Source organism: Sceloporus occidentalis, unplaced genomic scaffold, assembly GCF_023333645.1.
Source record: "Sceloporus occidentalis isolate IW3139 unplaced genomic scaffold, rSceOcc1.0.p SCAF_111, whole genome shotgun sequence".
Lineage (NCBI taxonomy): Eukaryota > Metazoa > Chordata > Lepidosauria > Squamata > Phrynosomatidae > Sceloporus > Sceloporus occidentalis.
Window position 1 is genome coordinate 1,780,256 of NW_028317091.1, and position 18,369 is coordinate 1,798,624.

The 18,369-nt window shown below is 44.6% G+C and overlaps 1 protein-coding gene across 5 annotated transcripts in view; it reads right to left on the reverse strand.

The window, feature by feature from the left end:
* Window positions 1-17,669, reverse strand: part of LOC149283131 (otoferlin) — a 116,848-nt gene extending 99,179 nt beyond the window's left edge. For all 5 annotated transcript variants that reach the window (XM_089497977.1, XM_089497978.1, XM_089497975.1 and 2 more), the window contains exons 1-2: window positions 17,591-17,669; window positions 6,145-6,203 (exon numbers count right to left, since the gene is read on the reverse strand). In XM_089497977.1, coding sequence (XP_089354103.1) covers window positions 6,145-6,203; window positions 17,591-17,669 — 138 coding nt within the window. The remainder of the gene's footprint in view (window positions 1-6,144; window positions 6,204-17,590) is intronic.
* Window positions 17,670-18,369: the final 700 nt, after the last annotated feature.

An 18,369-nucleotide genomic window follows, 5' to 3' on the forward strand; every position in this document is an offset into this window, starting at 1 on the left:
AGCAAAACAGTTAGCTTCACTGCTTGCTGATCAAAAAAAACCACAGCACTTATGCGGCTGCACTCACTAGCCCAACAAGTTCACTTCACTGATGGACTGAGGTGAGCAAAACAAATGAAATAAAATGAAAGATTATTAATTAAGAAAAATTGACTTGGTCTCTTGCTGTTGCTAAAACAAAGCACAAACTATAGAGCTGCAGCACCAGTACTAATAAGATTAGCTGAACTATACGCTAGTAGTAATTAATTAATATTATTACTTTTATTTATAGCTAATTTAATTAACTATTAAGATAAGAAAGAATTATAGAATTATTGATATTACTGATTTTAGATTAGACACTAGTAGATGTCTTGAATGTCTACAGTACACTCTACACTAGTATACTATTACTAACTATAACTGACAAATTATATATATAATGTTATAATGAATTCAATTATTAATTATATTAATTAATATTACTGATTTTAAATTAGACACTAGTAGATGAATGTCTACAGTACACTCTACACTAGTATACTATAGTGTATATATATATATATGACTGACAAATATATATATATATATATAATATTATAATGAACTATTAAATTATAGATTCTATTAAATTATTATTTATAAATTCTATTTAATTTATTTAAGCAGGACAGGCAATAGGCACTAGTGCCAGCCCAGGGCAAGGGCACCCCAGTGCCACTGAGACACTGGGTGCACTGTCAACTCAACAGCACTTACACTAAAGTTGATGACAAATTAAATAAAAAAAAATTTAATTAATCAAATTATTATTATTAATTATATTAATTAAGTAGCACTGAAGTGAGGATGAAGTACACTGTGAGAAATGGCAGGCTAAGGCTTACCAGTCTCACACAGAACAGAACAATCTCTCTCTGTAACGCTCGGATGCAGCACAGCAGTGTTGCCAAAGCAGTCACAGCGAAAAATGAATGGATCTCTCAGGCAAGCTCTGGTCTTATAAAGGCGCCTTCAGAATTCAAAAAACAGCAGCACAGGCATTGGACGAGACCCTTAGCGTGACGTCACAAGAGTGAGCTGATTGGACAGACGAGATCAGCTCACTCCTGTTTGAAATTTTGGCGGCTGCGCGGCAAAAACGAAGACGATCACGAAGAATCGAAGATTCTTGTGGTTGTGAGTCTTCGTCTTCTCCTACGGTTTGCCGGCACTGTATTCTCTTCGGCGTGTCTTCGGAACGAACAAAAAAACGGCCTCTTCGTGCTCGTTTTCATGTTCGCCCGAAGACGAATGCGCAAGTCTACTTGAAACCATCCCATTTATACCCCAGAGGTGGAGACCTCTGGGGTATCTTTTCTTCTCGTTCCACGCGACCAAAGCAGAGCACCTCAATACAATGTTATTTGGCACAAAGAGGGCATCAAACAGAGGAGGAAGACCCCATTAGCAAGGTTGGTCATAGGAGGCAGCTGTAGGAGCTGCCTTGGGTCAGACTTGGGGATAAACAACCTCTACCCACGGGCACCTATGGCTTATCACTGCATACACAAAAGGATCGTGAGCCACGTGGCGGCCTCCATTTCTCTAACTCACCTTTTGGGCGAAAGAACGACGTTTGAGACATCGGAGCCTATTGAGAATCTGAACATAGGAAAGGGATCGTTTCACTTGAAAGGCGATCAAATAAATTAGTGCAGCTGCAGAGGCATCTGAGACAAATAAAAAGAGGTCTTACACAGTTTGTGATTCGGGGTGATTGTCTTGAAGGCTCTGCATACCTCCCAGGTGTCTCTGTTTAGGAGGTATAGTCCCTCTTTCCTTCCCTGGGTACGAGTGTATCACAATATTCTACACCAGTAAATATGTTTATATGTGAAATTCTTTTTAAGTAAAATACATTTTTTTTCTTCTTGGAAACACCGCGGAGAGGGGAAAACCGTCCGGGATAAGCAGAATGCCGTCCTTCCGTGTTATTTTTCCTCCCTCTCGCTTCTGTTCCAGGCTGCGGATCTCCAGTGAAATCAATTCCCAGGTCACCGGCTGACACATTTATTACCCGGGAGCGTGAAGAATTAACTGGCCGCTTACTAAACAATGCGGTGCGGAGAACACACAGCGGGAGGGACAATTAGGGCGCCTCTCGCCGCTTGACTAATGCACCTGTCTCCATCCCCTGCAATCCCTTTAAATCTCTGCTCTTCCTATTGAAACAAATCAATGGAGAAAAACTAAAATCATTCGGGAAAAAAAGTAAATATTTTTTTTTTTCTGATGCTTTCATTTACTGAGAGCGAGACGAATGGGGAAAAAATGCTAATCAGCACATATTGAGTTAACAGTCAAAGAAGAGACCACTAAGGTCTTGAAAGCTCATGTGCGAACCGAACTTGGCGGTTCTAGGTACCTGGTGCCCTCCATCTTTGGGGGAGGGGTGGCGGGGCTATCTGCTTGACTTAGTCATTTATGTGGGTGGGGCTAGCTGGATATGTGGGCGGGGCTAGTCCCCAAACCATAACATGTGTATGGGGTGGGGGGAGGAGGATAGGGCGGGGAGTGGGTGTGCCTGCCAGAGAGTTTCCAGGTATTCTTCTCTTCTGTGAATATTGGTCACCAAAAGCTACCCAGAGGATTAGGGGGGAGCGTCTTAGCAAGGGACAGAGCGAACTGTACACATGGGTGGAGCAAGCAGCATGAGGGGTGGAGCTACCTGCCGATAAAGGTGGACCTTTATGGCTGGAGATAGAGCAGAGTGACCCAGAGACCCCGGGAAACGGTGCTTCACCCGGAGACTTCAGGTTAAACTCGGACAATTCCGAATACTAATTAATCGGGTCTCATCCAAGACTCACCAAAGGTGAAAGGTCATCGGAGCAGCCAGCGGGAGGGGGCGCTCTCTTCTGAAACATTAAGTGGAAATGATAAGCAGACTGCGGATTTCAAACCCCCTCCCGCGGTAACTATTACCGTGAAATAATCTGCAGAGAAGACATTAAAGAAGTGATCCGCAGCGGCCCGCTCCCGCCTCCGGCTCTCCAATTTATTAGAAAAGACAAAAAAAAAAGAGCCGACTTTGTATTATGCAAAACGTACCAGGAAGGCCGACTTCAAATCATTTCTTTGGAGAAAAATGAAAACCTTTGGGCGGAATGTTTGAAAATCTCATGTTTTTTTATGTTAAAAAGGTTACGTCGGTTCGTTTATCCGGAAGAAATAATGATGAGCTAAAATGTTTTCGTTACTCCGATCCTTGTGGGGGGTTAGTTTAGCCTATCACGGGGTCGGTACCTGCTGAGGATGATGGGCATTGCATAAAAAAATTAAGATTTCTGTTTTGTTTTAACTTTTTAAACATGTAGCAGCCACAGTAAAAAAGAGAGACGGACCTTGGGATGGAGGAAGAGCTCGGCAGGATTCAGGACTCCAATCAATTGGATCTGAGGCCTGGGACACAAAATGATTTGGATAATGCTGACTCTGCCACAGGCTGCCACCAATCTCCATGAGGGGAAACTACTCAACCAACTCATAAAACTGATAAACAAAAAGCACAAGCTATTGGTAGCTTCTCTAAATAAATGTACCGTAGTTGTCCCAAAGATACTCCCCTTACCACCTCTGCCTGCAGACAACTCCATAGATCAACCACATGTTTGGCGGTTCTCCAGGAGCTCCCGGGTATGGTGATACCCTCGTACCCAGCTAACATTCTGAGCTCCTACATAAGAAGGATGGGAACAGGGAAGAGGGACTGGCCATCCTCCAGTGGGACGCTTGGGACGTATGGGACACATAAAATAGTCCATGTCCCGTTTACTAGGACATCCAGCAGCAATGGCTCCAGCAGAACGTCACACGGCGGGCGGCGGAGCGCCACACATTGGAGCGTCACACGGCGGAGTGTCACACGGCGGGGCGCCACACGTTGGAGCGTCACACGGCGGAGCGCCACACGTTGGAGCGTCACACGGCGGGCGGCGGAGCGTCACACGGCGGAGCGTCACACGGCGGGCGGCGGAGCGTCACACGGCGGAGCGTCACACGGCGGGCGGCGGAGCGTCACACGGTGGAGCGTCACATGGTGGAGGGTCACATGGCTTCACACATGCTGTCACGACTGTCCTTCGTATATAATGACGAGGACAATACATAACCTTCAGCTGGGATTAAAGTATTCGGAGCGAAAATAATAACCGCGGGGAAACCATTTATACGAACGCACCCTTTATATACCGGAGCGCAAGACAAACCGATCATCTCTGGCACTGGAAGAGTTAAAAATGGGGATCTAAGCTATTGTTCCAAAAAAAATCAAGGTTTGCAGTAAAAAAATTAAATAATTGATGCATAATTTTCATAAAAGAGGCTTTTAATGTTGCGCATACTTATCAAGTGTCCCAGTTTTTGCAGGACAGTCCCGACTTTCAGGCACTGTCCCATGTAGATGATCCGCTATTCCTCTTTTCCAGGCGGGGGGGGGGGGGCGTGAGACGGTGGGGGGGGCCCCTGACCCCTTCGGGGAGCTTGGAAATCATTGGAGGTCTGTGCTGTGCAACAATTCCCCCAGATGGACACTAGAGGGCGATGTCTCTCCCTGCCTAAATCCAGGGTAATCATTATTTCTATGGCAGCGATGTGGGTTCTGCTAGGCAGATATCGGGACCCCAAAACGTATTGTATATGGGCAGCAACGCACAGGGCGGGGGATGGGGGGCGTAATTTTTCACTCGGAAGAACCCACCTTGCCTGTTTTATTCTTTGTAGCCTAAAACCCATTCTTTTCACCTGTGTTTATTAAGTTACCACTCTCATGATGCTCAGCCGGCTCACAGTCAAATGTCTCCATGTTAAGAGCCGGTACCGGATTTATATGCCCGGGGGCCGGTCCTGACACGGAACGTTCGTCCTGCGGGAGCCGCGCTCATCGTGGAGATTATATAACCGGCATCTCTTCCCCGGAACGCGTTATTATTCTGCTTATTCACTGTAAATATTTCAACACCCAGCCGGGTCTCCTCTCCATCTCGTTCCACTCACAGCCGCTCTCCCCCGTCCAGCCCCGCGTCGGTGGAAATTAGCAGAGAATAAAATCATTTTCATCAACGAACCGAGGTCTCTTCGCACATCTCTCAGTCCTACGACTGAGCTGCAAATCTCATCACCCTCAGCCCCGTTCAGGATAATTCCCCAGCTAGCTGCTCTAGCCGGTTCAGGTTGATCCGCAACATTTTGAAATATTCAGACGCAAACAATACCGTTTCGTTCTATTAAAATAATATTATATTTAAATATAAAAATAAGAATTTCAATCAGAGACGCTTAACATCAAGAAATGGAACCTAACGTCGGGTCAGACCCATTCGGCCATTTTTCCTTCTGTAAAGACGAGCCGTATTCCTATCCCATGCATGTTTCAATTCCCTCACTGTATTAGCCTCTACCACTTCTGCTGTAATGACGCTAATGCTGTCAGCCGGTAATGATTGGAACCGATCTTCTAAAAGGAGATATTCTAACTGCCAGGGGCTATTAGTCAAGGTACATTTCCCTTGAAGGAAATATCACGAGGAGCTTTGAGCTCCTCAAGCAGGAGCGGTGCCGGGGTCTCCTGGTTTACCCTGCAGATGGAGTAGGTGTCTATTTCCAACTACGGCCGACCTGCAAAGGCAACCTGTGAACGAGCAAAACCATTCTAGGTCCCAGTCTACGGCTTGGCTCAGCTCCTCCATCAGAAGATCCTTCTGGCCGGTGGCCGCGTAACTTGGTGTAACCCAGCTGGTGGTCCTTGTACCCCTTGGTGTACGTCTGAGGTTTGACGAGCTGAATGAATTCAGGGGATAACGGTATATGACGTGCCCCATAAAAATACTTGTCTTACTTAAACAAATCGGTTGAGGAACATTTCTGCAATAAGTCCACACATGCCGAGTTGCCACAAGGTCATCACTAGAAGACCATGTCTACCAACACTCTTCACGCCCCTGCCATGTCCGCAGATCATATTTTCTTCGCTAGCTCTTGAAAAGACTACCGTACCACCCACAGAAGATCATCTCTGGCGTGGATTTTGGTCACATGTTCATGTACAAAAGTACCAGCCGTGAGGCAAGCCAATGGACAAACCACCGGTGGAATATTTTTAACGGCTCTAATCACTCTTACCTCGTCGAACCTGGCCTCATCCTCGCAATTCTCCAGCACCCGGGTGTAAAACGACAGACCTGCAAGGAAAGAGAGGAGCCTGGTTATTAAAGGTGCCGTCAACCAAGAGCTGACACTCGTTGTAGCCCGGGGACCCTTTAAAGTGTAATAAAAATAACAAGGCAGTCAATTCAGCCTATTCTTGGATGTAAAATGTAGCCATCATAATAATACCGGTAGTTCTTATGAGACGGTGGTGGATTCCGTATCTTTAATGCTGTCACTGTAAAGAGACCTTTGACTTCAGAATGCGTAATCTCTTTCAACAAAGTCGAAGATTTCCGTCGATTTGCACTGGACCTTGTGCGAGGGATGACATGTTTGGTCTTATGACATCACGACTGATAAATCAAGTTGGCCAGCGAATAGGCGATAGCTCACAGTTCAGACATGCTCCTTATCTCCTGTCAAATTCTATGTTCCTGCGTGTGTTACCGACCATAGCGGGCAATGAAACAGTTAATAGGTTTTTGTTTGAGACCCGCAAGCGATTTTGCATGGTATATATATGGTCGGACCGGCAGCGAATCCGATCTGTCACTGTGCCAGTGTATAATGCGGGCTCGGCTTCCATTGGCTGTCCGCGCGCGCCCACCAGTTTTTAGATGTTCTGAGCGACTTTGAGTCTTTGAGATTTTGACAAGTGGAGAAGCAGAGATAATGGCTGTCAGAAAACACATCCAATTATTTCCTGCAGCAGACCGAGCCGTACACACAAGCAAAGCCCTGGCGGCTTGCCGGCGGGGGGGGGGGGGATTTGTTGGCTAGTGATTAAGGTCTGGTGGCACAGTCTAATTTCTTCATTATCTTTCGCCTAGCCGGATATACAAGTCATTATAACTACAAACATTGATTGCTTCGGCTGCTTCGTAAATTACTTTAGTTGGGTCCTCAGAGCTCGTAAAGTAATTGCGGGAATAAAAGAGGAGCGGCAGCCTTTTACGAGGAGAGCGACCAAAATATGAGCCAGGTCACCAGAACCCGCTTTAACCATTGGGGACTGACCAGCAAGCAAACTGGACTAATGCCCAGTAAGCTGGTGCCTCCTATGTACCTTTATTGGCACTCATTAAGTCATTTAGCATGAGGATCCGAATGGTCGCGCGTTTACATCATTTATCGGCCACAGTCCTTAAACTGCCGGGGCAGATAGTAATCCCTAGTCCAGCCCTGGACTAGGAGGCCCTGACATTGTGTAGATGGAACCATCAATGGTTCCTCAAAGATCAGGGGATTTTCTGAAGGCCAAATCTGATAGCCACCATCACTGTAAGATTTTCATACCCAGAGTCCCACTTTCCTCTTTATCTAGGCCACTTCCGACCTACTTTCCTCTTATTCCCAGCTAATTTAGGGCTATCTAGGACTAGCCCCACCTACATACATGGCTAGCCCTGCCCCTTGCACTGCAGAAGCCACTCCCCAGAAGAGCAAGAGCTCTGGATAGCCTCCATGGTCCGATGATGACCATTGGGGATCCCTACCCATTTTGCAAAGTGTGAGCTTATCAAGTCAAGCTTTATTTAAGAAAAAAAAACAACAAACACAGATTGAGGGTTTGGGGCAGTAATGCTCCCCTATCCTGTATAAACTCTCACCATACAAAATCATTTCCTGAGTCCTGCACCAACAACTTTATGTTTCCAAAACATCCAATATAAGCAGGGGACGAGGACAGGTGCATGCTGGGAAGGTATTTTATCACAACGACAAAAGGCGAGAGGCAAATGTGTAAAAATATCTGCTGTTTGAGAACATTTTTCTTTATTATTTCCGTCAGATATGAAACCGATGAGAGTAAATAATACTACTAGGCCCGATCTTATCCACCCTCAGCGGATATGAAAATCTAAAAAGAAATAAAAATAATGAGTGGCCCCTATTTACAGACCAGGGTTTAGAAAATGTTCTATTTCTTAAAGTGACAGGCCCTCTTTTATTTGATTTCGAAGTATTTCTCTGCTCTCTGGGGGTCCAACCGTCTCTCTCTCCCTCTCTCCGCTGAAAATCCCGGGGAGCCATTATCTGCCATTAGCACGTCTACGTCAGACACTTCCGCTCCACGCGCGGGATGGGGACCATTTCTAATCACCGCCATTTATAAATGGTTTTGCGACAACATTTTGTGGAACGGGACAGTTACGCCAAAAATGAGCTCTGTGAACGTTCACGGCATGGAAGTGCCACCTAAATGTTTGTCTACAAAATTAACCGCCGCAACGAACGTGGAAGTATCCTATCCGCATACTTCCCAACAGACCTGGTTTTCATGGAGCAGTCCCGATCTTTGGGCACTGTCCCCCATAGATGCCCCTACAAGTCTGCTTTTGCAGGCAGTGGGGAGCATTGGCCTTTTGGGGAGATCTTCTGATCTGCAACTCCCAAGTGGCCACCTCACAAGGTGGCTCTTTAAGTAAAGTGGGTGAGTTTATAGCTTCCGGCCCCCGTCTGCCACTATCTCTGGCGCCACTACTCCCCAGCTCACGCCACACCCCCCCAGTCTAGGCATGTTGGGGGACATGCCTGGACTGGCCGTCTGGCAAACTGGGCAAATGGACCAGTTGGGCTGCGTTCTGCCGCTCCAGCAAACGATTGGGTGCTGGATGGATGTGGCCGGCTACACGCTACATATTAGAAGTGACTGCACTTATGTCATTTGCCAACCTCTGGCCTTCAAGTGTCAGAACGCCTAGTCATCCACCAGAACTATGTACGTAGGCTGGTGGTCCTGTCTGTATCCAGATCTCATGTTGCCACAAGTGCGACGTTGGCCCCCGCATGTGTCGAGCGCCTTTGATACATTTCCCACTTACTTCTGATCCCCTCCCCGCTGCCTACATCTGCCTCTTCAATCTCCATCCCCGGTAGAAGCTAAGCTGTCTGGACTTCACTCTTGCAGGAAAAAAATTGCCTTTTTTGTGCTCCTGCGGCTTAGCGCGACCAAAAAGTCCGAAATTTGGGAGATAAAAATAGATAATCCCAGTGTGAAAAGGGGCATTTTAACTCGCAGACCCTTCCAGTATTTATTTCTTTAATATGTTCAAATACATCCCATAATTCCCATAGTCGTGTAGAATGATGTAAGAATAATTAGAATTATGAGAATAGAATAAAAGAAATTTTTTGTAAAGTATTTATAGTTAGCTGTATATATAGATAAATCACAAAACGACATTTAGAAATTCATTTGTGTAAATAAAATGATTCTTCTTCGATATGAAAAACTTGCTATCAATTATTTTTATTAAATGTATTAACCTTGATGTTATTAAAAGGATTCGTTTTTATTATTTTTATTAATCTTATTAATGTTATTAAAAGGATTTGTTTTTTTATTATTTTTATTAATCTCATTACAAAGGGTATATTTTTGATCTCATTAAAAAAGGTCTGTTTTTATTAATTTTGCTAATCATTTAACCTTTTTTATTATTTTGTTCATTTTATTCATCATATATATTAATTATATAGATATATATATTATATTAATTTATAATACAAATAATTGGATTTTTCTTAATCTTATTACAAAAAAGGGGTTTTTGTTTTATTTTTGTTAACCTTATTATAAAGCGTTTATATTTATTATTTTGTTAATTTTATTAATCTTATTAAAAAGGGCCTTTTTTATTACTTTTGTTATGCTTCTTAAAAAGTAACTTTTAGAATGAATCAAGTACTTTTTGAATGTAAAACACCGAGCTGTAAGTATAGCACCGTACCTGGCCCTAGGCTTCTCATGTCACAGCCCTATGTGTCAGTAGCCCTGGGGACTGCTCGCTTCCACGTATGTCCTCCTAGCCGCTTGTTTAAGGTTTCATTAATCCACCCAGTGGCCTCCATTTGTGCCAGTGGCCTCCCGTTGTGCTAGTGGCCTCCATTTGTGCCAGCGGCCTCTATTTGTGCCAGCGGCCTCTATTTGTGCCAGCGGCATGTTAGTATTCTGGCCAAGCTGGGCAACTCCGCAGACTACTTCCTATGGAAACAGTCCAAGCTGTGAGAGGGAAATGATATTATAAGTGATTGGATTTTAAAGAAAAATCCCTCCTTTAAACAAAAATGTTGTCTGAGGGGCAGAAAGGAAAACGGTAAGAGAAGCGTGATGAGAAGGCATTGCAGGCAATTATACCAGCTCTCGGAAGACCGTCAGACCGATTGAGATTGAATCGAGAAGACGGAGCCCGAGGGTAAATTCTGTGTCAACGTCTCGTTGCAGTGGGGTTTTAATAACTTTATGTCATAAACCTATCTCAGTGGGGTGATGACATGACTGATCGCGAACGTATGACTCCCCTGGGGTCTGTTACAGAACGTAGAGGGGGCAACAGAGCTCATGGATAAAACAGATAACAAATCTCCATTATTAAAGAAGGAAGGGGGTTTGGGGTGATGTGCAGAAGGTCGGTGGCTTGAAGATCTCCGATAGGGAGGATAGATAGTACCAGGATAACGGTCGAGGAGAGACGCAAGTCGTGGGCAGGGAGATGAGGGCAGTTAGGAGAGTATCTGACTATATACATTTTTTTCTCGTTAAGTCATTATGCTTTTACACCAAGCACTTAAAAAGAAAACAAAATAACCCGTTTTACTGCCCCTCGGTTGTTGAGCCACCACATCCTGCGGAGATGGGGGAAGGAGCCGTTACAAAAGGCAAACAGCCATTTAAAACAATACCATTTAATCCTCCCCATTAGCAGCCAGGGGCATGCTGGGAAACATAAAAAACAGAAACATAAAAACGCAGAAGTTGCCGGCATGACCCGTTGGCCGCAAAGGACCCATGCTTCTCCCGACCCAACGTGTTCTCCCCCAAACACCGAATCAAACCCCCTTAAGCCGTCTCGTTTTAATAAGCGATTGTTTATTACATAGATATGGATTTCTCTGGATAGACTTCAGAATCCCTTAACCTTCACCATGAAGTCCAACCGGCTTCTGCCACGAACTCCCAGAACTCACTAGTCTCGTCTTAGGTTCAGGAGCCGTATGTCTATCCCATGCATGTTTACATTCCCTCGCTGTATTACCCTCTACCACCTCTGCTGGGAGGCTGTTCCACTTATCTTCCTCCCTCTCCATAAAGAAAAACTTCCTTCCATTCCATCTAAGCCTCCGATCTTCTAGTTTTAGATTATGGTCTCTTGATCTAATAAAAGTAATACAAATGTCGTTGGCATTAAAGAAATTCCGTTGACCGTCTAGTATGACTTTTGACTCGTTAAAGGGGGGTTTTATACTCTCTAAAGCTCATCCTAACAATTAAACGGTAACGGGGCAGGCTAGAGGGGACTAGAGGGGCCGAGTGGATCTTATCTGTGTTTCCACAAGAAGTTAAGTGAAAAGTTAAACGACATAAGCTCATTTCCTTGTGGAAGACGCTCGGGAACCAGGAAGTACGAGGTAATAGAGTCTGGGGAGGAAAAGGGACATTAAACTTCTTTGATCCGTCACTCAATCAGTCATCTGCAAGGAACGAGGAAGTTCCTGCCGAGTGTGCGAGTCGGATAAGAGATGATTGGATTCCTTAGGATAATGTTTGGGGCCTTTACAAATCAGCGCCCGTCCAAACCGCCCCCCCCACCACCGAGCATCAGAACCCAAGAAGGAGACGACATTTATAGCGTGATGATGTCATTAAACAAAGAGGGAGATGATCCCCCTTCACCTTCCTTTAACCCCTAGGGCCCGCAACAAAGTTTCAAGGCTCAGCCAATAAGGACAGGGGACGCTGACAAGCCATTAGGCCTAGGCCAGCAGCCATGTCCCCCTTCCTTCCTGATCCAGGGGGCCCCTTTCAGGTCCTATCATAATATTACAAACTTCATTCCTATTAATATTAAAGGCCCAGAAACTAAAAAAATAATAATAATAATTATCCAATAAAATCCTCCCCCCAATTGTGTTTTTTTCAGGGATCGCTGGGGTCACATGACACAAGTTTTACAGTGTTGGAGGGACAAAAAAATGATTTGTTGGTTTATATATATATGACAACAAAGTTTAAGGAATATATAAATATGCAACACATAGAAACAGAATTCTCCTGCTGATGACATCACACATTGACATCACACCATGACAATTCTATAGATTATTTCACCTTCAATAAGCACAGAAAATCTACTTTGGGGGCAAAAGAGCTTCTACTGGTGCTTTTGCCGCCCACTCTGCTGAATATCGCACACTATTCTAACGACTAATCACGTCGAGCAAAGAGAAAGCATTCTTTTAAGGGCTTTGTTGCCATAGCAGCACAACAAAAAGAATATTTATTTCACATAAATCACACAATTTCAGCATTTCTGATCACATTTTTAAAGAAAACATCTTTTATTTATTTTTTCCATGGACATTTTCATACAAACAGATATTTTTCTTCGTGTGAAGCCTCGGCAACATATTTGTTTTTACGGGCAGTATTAAATAAAGGTGTATTGCCTCTAATGCAAAAGATCAAGACACGTATGAACTATTTCTCACCTTTGAATTATTAGAGGGAGAGTCCTGGGGACGAGAGGGACTGTCCCCTAAAAAAAATGGGGATACCTGGCCACCCTATATTATGATTATTATTTATTTATTTTATATAGCAGCATCATATTCCGTAGCGCTGTACAAAGGACTATTAGCCCCAGATCATTGGTTAGGGTTAATCCTGGGGACAGGGATCTCTGGGGGGCCGTCACGTGAAAATGAGGATTCCTAGCCAGCCTGTTTTATGATTATTATTGATTTATATATCACCATCATAGTCTGTAGCGCTGTACAAAGGACTTTTAGACCCAGATCAGTGGTTCCCTGGCCCTGGGTTATGATTAGTCCTGGGGACAGAGATCTCTGGAGGACTGTCCTGTGACAACGAGAATACCCGGTCCTGGTGTTTTGCTATAATTATTTATTGTATCTCCATCATATTCTGTAGCGCTGTACAAAGCACTTTTAGCCCCAGATCAGTAGTTCGTTGGCACTGAGGGGGTTAATGCCCGTAAAAGCTCTTATATTAAACACAGAGAGACATTAATTCCTAAAGGTAAGTACAGCCCAGGCACACGGCCGGCCGGCGTCGCGTTTCACCCGGCTACCTGATACCGTCTCCTCCTGTTACCCCCGAGCAGCTTCCGAAATGAATAATAGAAAATGTTTTAAGGTTTAGGTTTCCTTTTCGATGTTTTATCCACCTGAGCGGAGAAGCTCTTCATCCCCGGTAACTTGGCACTCTGTCATAAATAAACTCGAAATAGCTCGTCACTTTCATCCATAGAAAATACCCTCTATGTCATTAATATATTTAAATTAGAATATTTTTTTATTTATTTTTTTTTACAGAACTGAATATTTTTTAATATAAAATAATAATAATCATTTACAGGACCGATCGTAACGAGATTTTTTTTTACAATTTTTTTTACTTAAAATAATTTACCAAAAACACATAAAATATTTAGGAATAAGGGTTGAGGTGCATGCTGGGAAAATCTTCTAAGCATCAAAGACAGGTGATGTCAAGTCAAATCCGTTAATAAAATGAATTCATTTAAAAATCACTATTACGTACCAGATACACTGACATTTTTAAATTAAGTCGCACCTTTCAAAAAATGTGAAGCTCCTCAGTGCTCCCCTGATTGTTGGAGGTTTGAAGCCCCTCAAACTCATAAATATTCACTAATACGTCACTTATATACATTGGCATAACCAGAAAATCTATAGTGTTCTCCTAGCCGTGCCTGAATGTATCAATAGACCGGCCGACACGTTATGACATCAAAGTATCTGGTAGGCGTGAAGGAGCAGGAACCGCGATTACATGTCCCTTCTACTCCCGGGGGAGTATTGTTCTCCAGACGAGTCAGGTTGTTCTGGATGCTGGTGGGATTTGTACTCTCACGCAAGGCACGAGGGCCCTGGGTCAGCTACCCCTTGTGCCTACATCACCAACGTAATGAGACAGCTGTTTGTTATGATGTGCTTTTGACCTATACATTGTGCTGGTCTGATTCATAGCAAATGTGTAGGCTGTGAATGTATTTGTAAAAGATTTCCCTGAGGATGTTGATAATAGACTGTGCCGCCTCACATGTAACACATTGCGTGTAGCTGTGAATAGTCAACAGTACATATGACTTCATTAGAATGTAATGATACCTTTTAGAGGACAACACAGTCCAAGAACAAAACATAGTTCTTGAAGACCTCAGAGGTCCCCTTTACACATGTATAAAGGGATATCTGACATCTTATATGAATATGTTGGCCGCTAGAAGGTATCATGAACTTTGCAGGTCTATGCACTGTTCACATATGTCATAATTCTTGGAAGGAGTTAATGGAGCTGGGTACCTCCGAGTTTCAGCGCCAGGACTTAATGCTTCTGTCTGGGTGAAAAACCATATCCCAAATCACTCGGGACGACTGCTGATGCTCAGATGCTGTAATTCTGTAAGAACATCGGATTACGACGCACTCTCGCCAAAGCTTAATGTCTGTAACGTAAGCCAAGTGATGCACACCTCCATTAAATGGAGGGCCAAGTAAGCTTCTCTATGTCTATTTGATGGCCACCAACATGAAGTCACTACTTCCAGCTGATGGCCAGCCAAGTGAAGACTCTACCTCCAGATGATGGCCAGCCAAGTGAAGACTACCTCCAAGCTGATGGCCAGCCAAGTGAAGACTCTACGTCCAAGCTGATGGCCAGCCAAGTGAAGACTCTACCTCCAAGCTGATGGCAAGCCAAGGGAAGACTCTACCTCCAAGCTGATGGCCAGCCAAGTGAAGACTCTACCTCCAAGCTGATGGCCAGCCAAGTGAAGACTCTACGTCCAAGCTGATGGCCAGCCAAGTGAAGACTCTACCTCCAGCTGATGGCCAGCCAAGTGAAGACTCTACCTCAAGCTGATGGCCACCAACGTGAAGTCTCTACCTCCATTTGACAGTCAACCAAGTGAAATCTTTACATTCTAATGGACACATGAGACACATGAAGTCTCTCTCTTTGTCGCATGACCAGTCACTTGGTGTCCGTACCTCCATTTGATGTCCAGCCAAGTGAAGTTATCTGTCTACATAAGACTGATGTCACAGTTTCCTCTTCTAATAACTGAACATTACATTACGGACTGTGGGGTAATTTTCCCCACTTAACCAAACACAGCTAATTATTGGGCTCCTTGATATCACCCCCCCCCCCATTATCCGGTGGGGAGCAGAGCTGGTCCTGAATAATGTATAGTTTATGTGGGGATTTTTTTTCTTCATCTAGCTGATATAACTATACATTATCCAGGGCCAGCTCAACCCTTCCTACAGGAGAAGCTCCAGAGGTTCAATGGATAGTGATATTTGGGACTCTCTTGCAGACTCCTTCTTTAATAATTTCACCCCAATGGCTCAATCTTATCTTTAATTTATGCGCTTTATTGCTCACAGCGCTGGCAATGAAAGGGTTTAAAGGATATGACATAATTTTTAAATTTTGCGATGATAATCGCTTTACGGGGAATCTCGATACCGATTCTCCCGACGGCTTCGCGGGTTTCGCAATTTCACGGCGGAAAACAACCCCCAAAAATGAAAGGAGACCCTGTCACCAAATGGTTAAACCGCGAGGTTTCAGAATATTACACCGTCTGGCGGGTGACCCGGCGGAGATCTATCTGTACATGCGTCAGGAGTCCAGCAGTAAATCATACCCAGGAACTCTATAAGTGAGCTCCCCCTGAGACTCTTTAAATATTAACCCTTTAATTGCGCATCGTGAAGATCCTATATGGTGACTCGCCAAATGTGTCACCCAAATGGCTCTAATACTGGTCCTCATGGAAACCCTGACCTGTTATTATTTCACGATAAACCTAATTGAGACACCTGCATTCAAGCAGGGAGATGAACCATAACATACTGGGAGAAAAATATATGATTACAGTGGGGAGAATAGGATGGAGACGGCTCCAGACTGTGTGACCCAGAGAGTCTGCCCCGGAGACCCTGAGCATTCCCATATTATATAAGTATATATTAACAATGGGTAATTCCAGTAAAACATTCCCAGTGAAAGCATTTTTAACCCTTGTGTGGCTTTGTCCAAACGGCACGATTGAGAGAGAGTTAACTTTTTGGAAACCACTCGTGGGTTAATTTTTCCATCGATTCCTTAAAGGGATAGTAACGCATTTTATTTATTTTGTCTGTAACGGAAGCCGATTCTTGTGTTCCTGGCGGGCGCTCCCTGGTGCCGAATATTTTGAGGATATTTAGTTATATTATTATGTTACACCATGAAAGATCAGATCTGTGGCAAAAGGTGGCAGGAGTAACATCAGCAGCAATATAAAAAAACGTCATCGGCAGATCCTGCGAACAGGACGGACTTCTGTCACCCAAATAGAACAACAAACCTGGTGGAGCTTCCAGGGTTTATAAGGAGGACTCGGCCAGCACAGAGAGCGAGACAAACGTTATTATAAAGTAAACATTTACCCCAGTGAGAGCAAGTGGGGCAAAATACATAAAGTACCCCACACCATTAATGGCATACATGGAATGTATTAAACACACATGGGATAGACATACGGCTCCTGAATCTAAGACGAGACCAACGACTGATTAAGGTTTAAGTCTTTACAGCAGGAGAAACGGGCGACTAGAGGGGGCCGGATGGGGCCGATCTTCCGGCGGGGTCTATGTTTCTACCACCTCTTCTGGTAAGCTGCTCACCCAGGGCATGTCTGCCCAGCAGCTGATGGGGCGGCACACCATGGAGATTCCAGCCCGCAAAGCCCTGAACATGCCGCCCCAATGTGCTTTTTGCCCTTTAACATAATGCGGGGCAATCGGGGCATCTCAGGGACCAGCGCACCGCACTGCGGAACGGGGGCAGAACCGCTGAGATACCCTCCGCGAGTTCCCATCCGGCGCATGGATGGTGGAGATACCGATAGTAGGGAAAGTGGAGTACGAACATTCTATGAGTTGCTATGATGATTGCACCACTTTTAGCACTTTGCACCAAGCTTATCTTTGTACATACCATCACACCCAACACACCCGCACTACAGATCTGCCACAAGTCCTGCTTTTACAAGAAAGTGCTGTGAGATTAACCCTTTGGCGATAGATAAGTAGTACCTTGCGCTCTACTGCGTTAACCCGTTAACCCTTTTTTTTCTCTCCTGGACAGGTGTGAGGAGAGTAGACTCCTCCAGCCAATACCTTCCATTGTGGTGGCACAGAAGGGGTTAAGCCATGCCTGGCTGACATTAAACCCCAACACCCCCCCCCCGGCAGCTCTGCGGATAACTTTTCCCCCGGTGCTAACGCTCGCGCGCTCTGATCTATCAGCCTCGGGAGAAAATGTGCGAATAAAGGGGGGGATCGTTCCCGTTGGAGAAAACCGAAGCCCGCCTACCTCTGAACGTTACTTTGGCGATCCTGTCCCCCTTTCCCCGCAGGTCGGTCACGGTCTTCAGGTGAACTATTAAAGCCATAGCGAGCACCGGGAGAGGGTTCCACTCATCCAGGCAGAGAGATGCTGGCGGAGAGCGCGGGGTGATCCTCCGGCAGAGCTGCCTCGGCAGCCGTGTGTAGCTGTCTCGCTCGCACACACAATGTGCATTGACAGCGTAGGGAGCGGGGGGGGGGGGGGGCGCTCTATATAATGTGAATCTCCTCCCAGCCACCGGGGCTCCGCTCCAGACAACTCTGTCCTCCTTCCCTTCCTTTAAATTATTTACCGTACCAGCAGCTTCCCTCCGGCCAACACGCTCTACCGTCCTATGCGCAAAACCCTACGGGCTACCCTACGGGGAACATCGGGTTAAACCGATACGCTGCCTTCTGTCACTAGGAAAAAGAATATAACAAAATACATAATAACAAAATATATAACATGATATCATAATATAATATAACCATATGTACCGGTAATATGTAACATAATATTATATAATAATATATATCATAGTACTATATAACAAAATATAATAATACTATATAGCATGATATAATAAAATATAACCATATATACCGATAATATATCACATAATATTATCTAGTGATATATATACAGTATCTCACAAAAGTGAGTACTCCCCTCACATGTTGGTGAATATGTTATATCTGTTCATGTGATAACACTGAAGAAATGATCTCTGCTACAATGTAACGTAGTGAGTGTACGGTCTGTAT